This window comes from Anguilla anguilla, chromosome 13 (genome assembly GCF_013347855.1).
Source record: "Anguilla anguilla isolate fAngAng1 chromosome 13, fAngAng1.pri, whole genome shotgun sequence".
Classification (NCBI taxonomy): Eukaryota; Metazoa; Chordata; class Actinopteri; order Anguilliformes; family Anguillidae; genus Anguilla; species Anguilla anguilla.
Genome location: NC_049213.1, coordinates 15,882,971 through 15,897,522, shown reverse-complemented (window position 1 = coordinate 15,897,522; position 14,552 = coordinate 15,882,971). Strand labels below are relative to the sequence as shown.

The following is a 14,552-nucleotide window of genomic DNA, read 5'->3' as shown; positions in this document are numbered from 1 at the left end:
CAATGTCTAACTATTTATGGACTGAACTATATATTTGCCAGCTGTATGTATTCTGATACAGTGAAGGGTTACTATTCAGTGTGCTGAAAATCTAAATCTGAAAGCGATGTTTTGTTTATTGTTGATTGAATTTGCATAATACGGCATGATTTATAAGGCATAACTCATTTGTTTGGAAAGTAATGTCAACAATTTAATATTTTCATTGTACCATTGATTGTACTATTATAAATAATTAATATCACATTGCAAATCTATATCTGTGTCCATTACTTTCATGAATGTCAACTAAACTCACTGTGGAAAATGTCAGACAAGAAACAAGACAGCACATGAATGCAGAACTCAGATTTATTCAGGTTTTTGTTTCACCTTGGTGTGGCAGACAGTTTAACAAAATCTGGTCCCATCAGCGTTTTTGGTATCAAGTACAAAACAAAACCACAAGAAAAACCTTTTCGAAAACCCTTCAAGGTGTGAACCCCATTTTCCCTCCAAGACTGGGTATAAACTGAGAAGCCCTGAATTCAAGCCTGGGGGTTTGCATGCACCTACTGCTGAGCATTCTGGCTCCTTGGAGGTTGTGTGTTGGAGGGAAAGGGCATCTTTTTTTCATCGTCTAAAGGCTACCTTTGGAGCTCAAAACAGAGATACAAGGACTGGAGTGAAAAGGTATCCAGCAGCACCTTAGCATCATCTCGTTTGTTAGCCGCCTGGGACAAGTGTACTCACATTCTCTGCGTTTCTCTCTAATGACTTTTCTCATTAGGAAGGACTTTCTTGAGTAATACAGTTAAACAAACTGTAAAACAAACTGTTAAGACTGTATTAACAGACTTACAGTCATAACCTTTGCAGCCAGTCTGAGAGCAATCACGCAACAGCGCTGTGTGCTTTCTGAGCAACAGGCAGGTAGTCCGACTAAATGACACACAGGAGGGGATTGACAAGCTTTCATCATGGTCAGTTTGTACTAGTCACCTATTACTGACTTTTTTCTGTTTGAAATAGTTCTGAAGGAAGACTTTTTCAGCAATGGATGGCGGAGTAAAATATATATACCACCATATTGCACGCATGCTTTAGAATCAGTTAGAGAGAATAGCAGATGCTGGCATATGTTGATCTGGAAAACTGTGCATGTAGGTACAGGTACCGGTAAGGGCTTTGCTCATTCCCATATCTCTACAGCTGGAATGCTGACTGGGAAATTTTGGAACGGACTAATTCAATGCTCACTGATGATGTGATTCACTATATGTGTTCGCAATAGGATCACTTTCTTTAGGTTTTTATTTTTTTTCAAAAAGCTTATATTTTTGCGAATCAAATCATCAATTTATAAAAGGAAGTCCTTTATTCTCTTGGGAATGAGCAATGGTTGGAGGTGATACACAAGGAAAGAGTGGGGGAGATATCTGAGCTGCACACTGAGTTCCCTGGATCGTTGGATGCTAATGCTCGGCAGTAGTATTTGCACCTGTAAGGATTAATATCTGAGGGTAGGCAGTTGGGTCTGAAACAAGGTGCACAGGGAGGGGGGCCACGTCTGATTTCTAAAACATCCTGGAGGATCTGGTGGTCATCGTGGAGGACTTGATGATGCTTCCACCGCCTCCGCCACCACCGCCCATGCCGTAACCGCTACCACCCCCGTAACTGCTACCACCCCCGTAACTGCTACCACCCCCGTAACCGCCTCCGTATCCGCTGCCGTAACCACTGCCGCCGCCGCCGCCGCCACCAGCAGAGTAACCTATGGAGGTCACAGAGAAGGGTCAGCTCAAAGACAGGCAGTAAATTCAGCAATCCCAATGCTGTTTCACAATTTAACAGTTTTGTTTAGTCATGTTCGACCCTAACTCTGTTCTGAAAGTCATACAAATATATTATCTTTGAATATTTTATTATTTAACTTTAACTACATTTTTCACTTAAGGAAGGTTCTGAGCTCACAGAGCAAACTGGACCAGGCACTGTGTGGGGAATCAAAGAAGAGAGGGGAGTTACTCACTGCTTGAGGTCTGCTGCACATGGATCTTTGCAGCTGAGCCTCCACTGTTCAGCCTGTGGAGAGATTGTAACAGCATCGTGAGCTTCATGTGATATGCTATCAATCGGGCGATGTTGGAGAAAGCTAGCGCCAGCCCGCCTCAATAGCCCGAACAACCTGCTGTGAAGCAGAGGCTAGTGGAGAGCGTCAATGATTCTAAACACATCTATGGTAAGACCGTAGCCTGAAGGGAAGGAGCCAAGGAAGAAAACGTGAAGCTACTTCAACAAAGGCTGGAGCTTTAATCATCCCATCTCAGCCCCTGCAGTTACGCCTCACCTGGTCTCCTCTCCTTCCAGAAGCTTCCTGTAGGTGGCGATCTCGATGTCCAGGGCCAGCTTGACGTTCATCAGCTCCTGGTACTCGCGCACCTGGCGGGCCATGTCCTGCTTGGCTCTGTGCAGGGCCTCCTCCAGGTCCCGGACGCGGGCCTTGGCGTCCTTCACCGCCATCTCGCCACGCTCCTCCGCCTCGGCGATCTGAGCCTCCAGGTTGGCACGCTAAGGAAAGCGAGAGGACGGATGAGTTTTTGTTTTTTTTCAGTACGATGTAAGCTTTTGTCAAAAGGAGTGTATCGTGTTGATGCTTATATTTCATTGTTTTCGTGGAATTGGATTGGGTAACTGTGTAATTGTGACTCGCGCAAAAAAAAAAACCTCACACACACAATTCCTTGCGATGTGCTAGGCCAATGCCGGATGCTTTATTGTGAAATTCTAGGGAAATGTATCCGTGGTACTCATTTCACATGGAGGCTTGGCCTTCTCACCTGTCCCTTGACGGATTCAATCTCGTTCTGCAGGCGGCTGATCATGCGGTTGAGGTCGGCGATCTCGGCCTTGGTGCTGCGCAGATCCTCACCGTACTGCCCAGCGGAGGACTGCATCTCCTCAAACTGGAAGGTGGAGAGGGTTGGGGTGTCAAGAAAAAACTAAATAAATGGGCCTCTTCTAAGCTTGTTCACTTTTACAATTCTACCAGAGGAAGTTCAGAAATGCTGTCTCTTCTTCAGTGCCACTCACCTTCTGCTTGTACCAGGTCTCGGCCTCGGCGCGGCTGCGGTTGGCAATGTCCTCGTACTGGGCGCGCACTTCGGCCACGATGGAGTCCATGTCCAGGTTTCGGCTGTTGTCCATCTCCACCACCACGGAGGTATCCGTGACCTGTCCTTGCAGCTCACGCAGCTCCTGAGAATGCAGAAAAAAATACTTTTTAGACCACATAGCATTTTTTTAAAAACTCTCAGTGTTGTCACAATGAATCTCTTCCAGGATAAGCAGAGACTGTCAGAATCCTCAAGAGCAGTGCATTCTGGTCATTTTGTGGAGATAATTAATCTAGAAGGGCTGTTCTCATGGTTAAAAATTCTTACACTCTTAAAATATCTGATGTATCATCATTTCTGAAAATTAAGAAGTTCTTGAGGTTTTTTATTATCCAGAACCAGGCTCTCATCTCTGCAGGCTCGAAAACTTTCACACGCTTATCAGACCACTTACCGCATCGTAGATGGCCTTGAGGAAGTTGATTTCATCCTGAAGAGCATCAACCTTAGCCTCCAGCTCTACCTTGTTCAAGTAAGCGGCATCAACATCCTAGTGTGGGAGAAGATAAGTTCACTGTAGCTTGGAACTATGCAGTGTCAATGTCTAACTATGCACATATACAAAAATGGTTGCTCAAAGAAAGAGGTTCACTTCTTACTTTTTTGAGCAGGACAAACTCGTTCTCGGCGGCAGCACGCTTGTTGATTTCATCTTCATACCTACAAAGCAAAGTCACAGATTAGGACAGCGATTTAACTCTTCAAAACTCTGGACTGTGGGGGGTGCTCAGCAAAATGGAAACCACACGTTCCCCCTTGCACCATGCATTATTTTTTTCCGTATTTCACCAGCAGATGAAATACAATCACAGTAAGGAGCAGCAACAGCCTTCTGGAAGGTATCTCTCTGAGGTGTCATGGATCCGTGAAGGCAGTGTGGACACTCACTTGTTTTTGAAGTCCTCCACCTGGCCCTGCATGTTCTTCAGCTCTCCCTCCAGCTTGTACTTCTCGTTGCCCAGGTTGTCCAGCTGTCTGCGCAGGTTGGCGATGTAGGCCTCGAACATGGCGTCGATGTTGGAGTGGGTGGTTTTCTGGTCCTGGAGGAGGCTCCACTTGGTCTCCAGCATCTTGTTCTGCTGCTCCAGGAAGCGCACCTGTCGGGGAGAGGACACACAGTGAGAGGTTGCACCTGAATCAATTTGATTGGCTGCGCAATCCCTTGCATTCTCGACCCACTTTGATTCCCCGGATCATCGCGGCAGATGGGAAATAAGTTCCTTTTGGACGTCATCATCAAGTTGTATATAATACAAATATTTTGTAAAAAAGGCGGATTTTATTTGTAATGATTTTAGATTTAAATGAATTGGGCATTTCTGTGGTACTAGTTAGCTGGCACACCCTCAACAGTGGGATTAACCAGTTATCCCCCCCATTCTGGTGGTTGCTTCACTGCTACAAGTGGCAGCAATGGTGTTGTGACTCAGTGGTCTGACTCATATCCTCTGTTTGGGTGGTAGACACAGAGCCAAATAAGTGTTTATGTCTAGTACTGTACTGGCGCAGTACTGTGTACATCATTCTTTTCAGAAAAAAAAAATCCTCTCAGTGGGTACACATGGGCAAGGGCTCTTGCTGTGGTTTTCCACACCTGACACGGTCTTTTGTCATGGCTTACGACAAGTCCCAACAATGGCGACTTCTTTGTTTTCTTATTAATGCCCTCTGGGGTACTCATGGGGGAAAAAAAGTGTTTGATCCGTACCCTGGCACAGGGCTTAAAACAAAGACGCACATCTGTTATACCATGAAACATTAATCAGATGTCTGCTCCTCTTTCAGGTGGTTTTAGATAAAAAGGTTTTCTGTGAATGCCGGTACCAGCACAATGCTCAACAGAGAGCCATTGCAGCCAATGAGTTCACACGCCAGTGCCTTTCTTCCAGTTTTCCGAGTGCAGGACGGGCGTGGCTGAGAGCGACGCTGACCGTGCAGATTGCCGATAAGGCGCTTTGTTCTAGCTTGCAGCTAGCGCTTTGTTTTCTTTGCAAATTACGGGTGTGTCTTGTGTACTTTAGAGTACGGATGAGAAAATGAACACGTCTGTTTCTTTCCCAGTGGGCACTGTTAAGCACAATCATCCTGCTTGGCTGCCACTGAAAATCTATGAGCATCCAAATGCAAGCATACATTTCAGCCCCTATTTTCCCAGTGAACATTGCTCTTAGTCTGCGGTCATTGGTGCGCTGACAAGGTAAAAATGCTTCTCACTTATCATCCACTGAATGCAGCTTGCAAGTCTGCCTCTAAAACCATGCAACACTCATCCCTGAACAAATTCAACATTTACCCTTAACTTTGACTTAAAAACAAATACAAATACTTAATTTTTTTCTTAAAACAATAATTTTACAAAGGTTTGTTTAGGAATAAAGGCAAAACAGAGCACTTGTTAAAAAAAGTTTTTGAAGTACAAGTGACATTCACTTTCACAAACTTTCACATTCACAACCCCTTAAAAGAGTCGGTTTTTGGAATGTTTTTTTTCTTCAAAATTTACTGTTCTACAACTCCATTCCGTTAAGAACATTCTAATCGCCTATCTGTGATTAGAATTTGCACCTTAAAAGGTTAATGGCTGAAACCAGGCATTTGGACTTTGGACTCGTGCCCACCTCCTCCCCCTCCCCCCGGCGAGCTGTTACTGTTATGCACGGAACAGGCTGGTCCCCGCCCTTGTTTAGAGAGCAGTGGCAGTCGCACTATGTGGCATGGGCTGGGCTCCTCGCTCACCTTCTCTGACCCAGACCACAGAGGCAAGGGGTGCGCGTGGTACCGGCAGCACTCTGTAACGGGAGAGGCTTTCGGGTAATTAAACGCAACACAAGGAGGCCGTTTCCTTTGACGGGAGGCCAGCCTCGGGTTGCCATTGTCGCGGGGGGTCGATAAAGAGATGGGGAGCTCGCGTATTGCCTCTCCCCTTTCACGGACATTTTCAATGTGCGCAGCCCAGCAAGGGCAAAGGGAAACTTTTGGGCTTTACCGTCGCGTAAATGCAGCGAACGCGGCAGTAACGGAAAAACAGGAACGACGAGCCGCGACGAGCGGATCGCACTAACGCAGACTGCGCGCAGGAATGCAGCGTCAGCCAATGAAAATGTACCGTTCCTGAAATGCGTCACGCCGTTCAGTCACAAGGCAGTTTTGGTAGGCTCACGAGATCACATCATACCCATGCAAGCATCCACTGTACTTAGATGATTCCCGGTGCAGTTTTAACTCCCTAATTATAAGGTACATATGGGACACACCCGTGGCCTGCCTCCACCGGTTCACTATCATAGTTTGTCATGCCGTGGATGCTGTTCACCTGCTTTTTGCTGATGAGGGTGGACTCACCTTATCGATGAAGGTGGCGAAGCGGTTGTTGAGGGTCTTGATCTGCTCCTTCTCCTGCGTGCGGACGGTCTGGATGTTGGGGTCAATCTCCAGTTTGAGGGGGGTGAGCAGCTGCTGGTTGACGGTCACGGCGGTGATGGGGGCTGACACGAAGCCGCCGCCGCCGCCGCCGCCACCGAAGCCCCCGTAGGCTGAGCCGTAAGCTCCGCCGCCGCCGCCGCCGCTGCTGTAGCTGCTGTAGTTGCTGAAACCACCACCGCCGCCGCCGCCGCCGCCGCCCCCTGAGCGCCGCACCATGGAGCTCATGCGGTTGCTCCCTGGGGCGGCAAACATGGACTGGCTGGAGTAGCTCCGCGAAATGCCACCGCCGCCACCGCCCATGCTGCCGCCGCCCATGCCGCCGCCCATGCTGCCTCCGCTGCTGTACGTACTGAAGCTTGTGGTTCTCCTGCTACCCATGACTGCTGCTTCTTGGTGAGGGGAGTGTGAGAATAAAGGCTGAAAATGAGAGGAGGCAGACAGAGAGCACGCAAGCTCAAGCAAATCAGAGAGAGTGGACCTGGAGGAACGAGCTACCTCACGAAAGGAGAGTCAAATCCCTCTGTGAGCGACTCTGTCCCGGGACGGGCCCCTTTAAGTCCTTGCTTCTGGAAGGGGGCGGGGTCGAGACCTGTAGAACGCTGCTACCTGCGGATCTCTCTTCACTCTCGCTCTCTGGCCCCTCCCCCCCAGGGCAACTGCTGCTCCCGGCAGGACCCGCCCATCCTGTTGGGCAGGTAGAGAGAGTGAGTGAAAGTTGATAAGCTGGGACTCTTCCAGGTATAGGGCTCGCCTGGGGAAAGGGTGTTCGATTTTTTTTTTTTTAACTACAGCTAACACCTGAAGGCATTTTTTTTCTTCTTATTCTTTCTTGATTGTTTGGCTCCATAACTGAGGATTACTATAGCTTTAAAAAGTCAATCAGCGAAAAGTGCCTGAAATATGCGTCACAAGCACTCAGACTCTAATACCCATAACAATGACAATTTTGAGAAAAGAGCAAAGAGTAAAGCTGTAAGTTTTGGTGCTACATTTTTTTCAAGATTTCAGCTGCCCTTCTTTTTCTTTTTGGGGGGGGGAAATTTTAACGGCAAACTAAAAAGGCGTGGGTGCTCAGGTACGCTGCATTGCCTGCAGGACGGTCCCTCCCCTGAACTGTCTGAACTGTCATTTGTCACCGCCCTGACCGGGTAACGGAAGCACTGGCTGAAGGCAAACACAGCTGCCACTCCACTGACAGGCACATTCAGCAAACAGCACACTCCGAAATGCAGCAGCGAACCAAAAAACAGCAAGCGGTGTCAATTAAAGGCTTTTACTTTTTTTTTTAATGCCAGAAAGTCTGAAAGGTATCTACAGATCTATAGTTACATTTCCTGTAAAGCTTTATGTCACACAACCCCCCCTGATTTTGACAGGTTTGCTGATTTTACTTATGTAACCTGCTGCCGGATCGCTTCCAGGTGAGAAGTAAGTGGGGTCCTGCTGGGCGGAGCTGGTCCCTCAGGCTCCGGTCCGTCAGATGACAAGTGGCTGCAGGGGTTGTGTGGGAATCACCAGAGCGAAGAAACTCACAAGGTTCTGACTGACATTTGCTCACACGCACAAACCCCCCCCCCCCCCCCCCCCCAAAAAAAAAATACACAAATTTCATATGAACTTTATTTTGAGTGCTCCTCTGAGAATAATGCACACACAAATATACATCCCTGTCCTCACATGAACGCACGTGCATTAATAAAACTATCACAGATAAAGACTCATAGAAGTCAAATGGCTCATTCTTTTTGTGGCCCTCACCAATTGTGGACCTCTGCTGGATGCACTGGAGAGAGACCTATTCTGTATTGCATCACAGGCGAGAAAAAAAAACTTGGGGGTAAAAAAAGTAGGGGTAGGGGTAAAAGGTTGTCGGTTGCCAAGGTAACGGGGGAAAAGGAGGTGAAGGGTGACCCGAAAGTGTTCTCCTTGAACCTCCTCCTCTCTCGGTGAACAATTTGTATAAAAACAATTGAACAGCCTGAAAGTCCCCCCCCATTCCCCACTCCAGGTGAATATCAGGAATACAGTACCGGTAACAAAGAAGAGAGAGATGGGGAAAAAAGAATGGAGAAAGAGAGAGAGAAAGCCTTTTCTCAAGGGAGGAAAATATGAAGGAACGCCCTTTTTGAATACACACACAAAAAAAATAATTCTGGCTTTGGTACTGACAGAAGGCAGGTCTTCAGTCATCAGATCCGTGGTCTCACAATGAGCTTTTGTAGCAATGGGGTGATTCCACAATTAATTGTTGAACTTATCAACGGTACAATGCAACCTTTCTGGTTTGGTGACTGCTACCTCATGAAAATATTTGAGGCAGTTGATTGTCACAATAAATCAAATGCAGAGTCCCCGTATACTCTTTTCATACTGAACCAACACGGACACTACCTGTGCATATGGCATAAGGCACAGGCCTCAAAAAAGCTAAATTGCAATCGCACTTGATAAAATATAACTTGCATCTGTATAGTATATAATCTCTTTGAGATTTATATTATTTTTTGAAATGGGAACTGGATAAATCAAAGGAAATGTTTAGCTGCTAAACTAAAACGTGCAGAATTTTCCATAAAACAGGAGGACAAATGGTGTGTCCATGAGATGGACTTACAAAGATGGTTACAAAAGTTTTTCAGATAAATAAATAAGTCCCCCACAAACCCCTATTTTAATCCACAATTTGGCTGAGTTGCTGGTTGGCCACCTGCATCTGCAAGCCTGGAATGGTGCAGCTGAAGCATGGACACTGTGACTGGTCTACAGTGGACGGTTCACAAGGTACTACAAGAGAGAGGGAGTGCTGATTCTGATTGGACGAGAAGCCTGTCTCTCACTGACCATGCTTTACTGGGAGGAGTAGCAGAGCCTCAGAACCCTGCCGACCTAAACCCCCTCTGCCTCTGGCAGGAAGTCACTTGTGTCTCATTGAAGAAAGGGAAGAAGAAAAAAAGTGGGAGGCTGAAAGATGAAAAGAAAGAAAGAAAGAAAGAAAAGCTTTGTCCTTCAGTGGTGTGTGTGCTCTACAGACACACACCTGCTGTACTGAAATGAGTCTGGACAGGGTGGGTGTGGTGTACCGTACAGAATGTGTCAGGGTGGGTGGCGTATCATCCAGAATGTGTCACTGTCAGCTGGAGGGGAAACGAGTGACCCCTCCCAGGGGACAGCCCTGCTGAGGGGCTGTGGGTCCTGCAGGTCTGGGCAGAGGAGTGGTGATGGGCAGGGCCGCGACATTCACCGTCTTGGAATTCAGCACTAAGCCAATGGAGAAAGCCCTGTATGTGAGAAGGGCTCCCTCTTCACAGTGAAATGGGAGTCTGTGTAGTAATAGTGGGCACGTTTTGTTCTCATAGCAACAAGGCGGTGCCGAAACACTCTGAGCTCATCCAGGAAGGTTACATCATGGGAAAAAAAGCACAGAGCAAAGGCTTTTGTGGAGCCTAATGAGCAGCAAGCAGAGAAAGAAGAATATAAAAGCACACACGTGCACACACACATACACACTATTATACATATCTCAACAAAAAACCTTTTCAACATACAAAAATGCCAAGTCACAGAAATACGGAGGCTACACAAAAACAGGATGCCCAGGTTACAGTTTGCTAAGAAGCACCTGAAAGACTCTGCAGAGCTCTGGAAAAGGTCTTTTGGATAGATCAGACCAAGACAGACTTGTACAGTATCAGAGTGATGAAAAGAGCAAAGTCTGTAGGCCAAAAAGAACTTCTCAAGATCCTAAACACCCCCTCTCATCTGTAAAACATGGTGGTGGGGCTTTTGGGGCTGTCAAGACCTCTTGACATTTGTACTCACTTTTATCTATTTATTATCCTCCATGGTTAGTTTGTGTTTAAAACTATTAATTTCAACAAGGTCCGAAAATGAATGGGAGTGAATTGGGACACTGAAAATCGGGAGGAATGGCAATGCCATTTGTGGTTAAAAGGGACAGTCGATGATGCGAGTATTCATGCTATGCAAATACAACAGGGTAGGCTCCACAATATTATTTGTGTTATACCAAAGAGAAATATCCCTGTAAGGCAGCTAGCCTCCAAAACAAGCAGGAACTGAAGATGGCTGCAGTACAGGCCTGGCAGAGCATCACCAGAGAAGATACTCAGCCCCTGGTGATGTCTATGGGTCACAGACGTCAAGCAGTAATTGCATGCAAAGGATATGAGATAAAGTACTAAACATGACTTCTTTCATGTACATAACAATGGTATGTCCCAGACATTATGGTGCCCTGAAGGGGGTGGCTATGCATAAAAAGTGCTGTAATCTCTTCTGGGTGAAACCAAAGCCAAAAATATCCATAAATTAAAGCTGGGAATGTGCACTGTAATCACTAATGAATTTAAATACAAATCTAAAATTGTGGAGTACAGTGCCAAATCAAGAAAAAAAAATATGTCTTTGTCCCAAACATTATGGAGCTCATTGTACATGTGTGTAGAGTATATATGTATACAGTATACACACACAAACTACATGAGGAGAAATAAGGTAACATGCTAATATATTGCTGACTCCACACGGGATGCGCTCTACCAGGGTTGACCCTGTGTCATTTCTCCCTGGGGGCAGAGTGGGGTGAGAAAGAAGCTGACAAAGGCAGCATTACAAACTGGAGTCAAAAACAAATGAGTGTGCAGCCAAAACAAGGGCAGGGAAATGAGTGGCTTTTGTGTTTTTAGACCTGCTTTGTCCCAACGCATCTGTGCGCCCTGGCGAGTGTGCCTGTGCGAATGAGCACGGCCAGCTTAGTCCGACTCCTCCTTCCCCTCCAAACGGGAACGCTGTTTCATGTGAAAACCCGCAAGGAAAGTTTTTTGTCCAGTGGAGAGAAAATATATTGTGGATCTGCTTTGTTCATTTGTTTTTTAGTTCTTTTAAAGCCTTCCCTTGGACAGGCATTGCAGGCTCTTTATTTCTTTTAACTGAGAGGCTGTACTACGAGAATTGTAAAGATGATATGTAACAACCTAAGGACAAGTGATACGAAATCATATCTATGCCAAGTGGGCCTGTGTGCCAGCAGTTGATCTGCCACTCCCTGTGCAGGTTTGGTCGATGCCGCCCAGGGTGGCGGTGGGAGCGGAAATCTCAACCATTGCCTCAGAGTGTTAAAACAGGTTTGCTTGCAGATGTGTGTCTGTGTGTGTCTGTGTCTGGCAAAAACAAAATGGAATCCAGACTCTGGCATTACAGTGTGTGTGGCCGCACCCTTGTAATTTAAATTTACACTGTTCACTATTACTGGCATTGAGCAGACCTTTTTATACAGAGCAACTGACACAATTTTTATATTTTTGCTTAGTACAGCTGGTTATATACTGAGGCAGTTCGAGATAATTACCTTGCTTTAGTATACAAAGACAAAGCTCTACCTGGGTATATAACCTGCAAATTGTGGGTTACAAGGCTACTACTAACAAAGTATTCACATTTAAATGTACTTATTCACTTATTGCTCTCATCCAGGCTGTACACTGATGACATGCGTACGGTGAGGGCAGATGAGTGCAGAATCAGTATAATCAAATTTAATTTATGCAAAAAGGTTGACTCACAGGCTAGGCCACAGTAGGGCTGCCGGGCTGTCCTTGGACTGTGTGTTATCAATTAACGAAGTACTGCACCTTAAATGACCACCGCAGAAAGGCGACATTTCATTGACTTAGCGAACACTTATCCAGAGCAAATTACAATGTAGGAGAACGTAGGAGCATTCATTTGAGTGACAGGAGAAACTGTGCTAGACCAAGATAACAACATTCCCAGACATGTTAGTATATATACATTGAGCTCCATAACGTTTGGGAAAAAGACATTTTTTCTTGATTTGGCTCTGTACTCCACAATTTTAGATTTGCAATTAACATGTGGATAAGTGCAGATTCTCAACTTTTACAAAAAGTTATGTTTATACATTTTGGTTTCACCATGTAGAACTTGTAGCACTCTTCATACATACCCCCCATTTCAGGTCTCTATAATGTTTGGACATATTAATATCATGTAAATGAAAGTGTGGCAAACAAGCCTGCCACAGGCCACCGAAGTGGCTTTCCTAGGGGCCCTCCAGCACAGAGACACAGGGAGATGATGTTAAACAGTCCAGGTTTATTTTCAAGGTTGGCAAGATGTTACCGCCAAGAAGCAGATGTTAAAACGGTCATGACAGAGGCTTCCTTGTCTGAGTGGGGATGGCAGATTTAACCTGTGCGCACTGATTACCTCACTACGCACAGGTGCAGCCACTCCTGTTCCCGGGTCCAATTAGCCTGGCCAATTATCTAATTCTTAACCAATTATCCAATTGGCCAGGTCTAATTAGCTTGACCCAGGGCAGGTGTGGCTGCTTAAACCAGCCATCCCCACACCACAAAAAGTAGTCATGTTTAGTGCTCATTTGAATGCTGAGTATCCTCTTGGGTGATGCTCTGCCAGGACTGTATCACAGTCATCTTCAGCTCCTGCTTGTTTTGGGGGCTGGTTGCAGTAAATTTACTAAGCACATGAAATGCATGTTCCATAGGATTCAGATCATGGGAATGAAGTCAAGAATTTTCCAGTTTTTGGCTCTGAAAAACTCCTTTGTTATTGTAGCAGTATGTTTGGGATCATTGTCTTGCAGTTACATCATGAAGACAAGTGAAACAGTACCTGTGGCAGTTATGCACAGCCAAACCATAACACCCTGACCACTACATTTCACAGATGAGGGGAGGATTGCTTTGGATCTTGGCCAGTTCATTTTGATTCATTTTGTTTCACTTTGCTCTTGCCATCACTTTGATACTAGTGAATCTTGGTCTCATCTGTCCACAAGGCCATTTTCCAGAACTCTGCCGACTCTCTTATGTCCTTCTTAGCAAACTGTAACCTGCCCATCCTGTGTCTGTGGCTAACAAGTGGTTTGCATCTTGCATTATAGCCTCTGTAGTTCTGTTTGTAAAGTCTTCAGCAGACACTGGTACATCCATGCCTGCCTCCTGAAGAGTGTCTTTGATCTGTAAGACATGTGTTTGGAGTTTTTTCTTCATTAAGGTGAGAATTATTTGGCCATCAACTTTAGAGGGCTTCCTTGGCCTACCAGGCACTTTACAATTACTGGGCTCACTGGTGCTCCCTTTCTGCTTAATGATGTTCCAAACAGTTGGTTTTTTGTAAGCTTACATTTTGGCCTATGTCTCAGGCTGTTTGTCTTATTTCTCAGCCTCCTTATCTTTAATTGGCACAACTCTGGTCTTCATGTTGACAGACGCAAATAACAGACTCCAAATGCAGCCAAAAGCTTAGAATCCAGAGTAGATGCTGTAAGCTTCTATATAACTGAGAAAGCAATTAAACACATTGAACTCATCAGAAACACCTGTGAAGCCATTTGTCTGAAATATTATGATCCCCTGAAATTGAGGGAGGGTTGTACGTATAAAAGTGTTGAAACCTCCAAAGATTATGGAGCCCACGGTATGCAACATCACTAAAGGCAAGGATGGCTGGAAGCACAAGTGTTACTGGGCATAGACAGACTGCTGATGTTATGAGAACCTCTCCATATAAAGGTTCTCTAGAGGCGCATACAGTGGCAGCTGGTCGCAAGCTAGAAATAGGGGTGGAAAGCATCCCTTTAAAATGATAATTGGTCTCAACCTGTTTGATGTTATGAAGTTTAAAGTAATAATGTTAGGGAGATTAAACAATGAATTCAATAAGGCACAATCAGTTGTACACCCTGAAAGAAAAAAGATACACCACTCTGTTAACTACTGCCTTAGCTTTCAGTACAACTTTCAATAAAGGCAGTCTAACAAAACCCAGAGCTTCAAGATCATTTAACTGAAAAAAATCTGTGCATTGCAACTCTTTGCCATGAATATTCCTCAAGTGTGAGTTCAAAGAAATACATGTACCAAAATTTTTGAAGAATGTTAATAAAATGCGCACAATTTTGCA

At 45.5% G+C, this 14,552-nt stretch overlaps 1 protein-coding gene across 1 annotated transcript; it reads right to left on the bottom strand.

The window, feature by feature from the left end:
- Positions 1-333: 333 nt before the first annotated feature.
- LOC118211930 (intermediate filament protein ON3-like) lies at positions 334-7,165 on the bottom strand. The gene is made up of 9 exons (XM_035389518.1): positions 6,501-7,165; positions 4,047-4,255; positions 3,758-3,818; positions 3,553-3,648; positions 3,076-3,240; positions 2,823-2,948; positions 2,333-2,553; positions 2,015-2,067; positions 334-1,756 (listed from the first exon to the last, which is right to left on the bottom strand). Exons 1-9 carry the CDS (start codon positions 6,957-6,959, stop codon positions 1,557-1,559), a joined length of 1,590 nt encoding a protein of 529 aa, XP_035245409.1. The 5' UTR covers positions 6,960-7,165; the 3' UTR covers positions 334-1,556.
- Between the last annotated feature and the right edge of the window lie 7,387 nt (positions 7,166-14,552).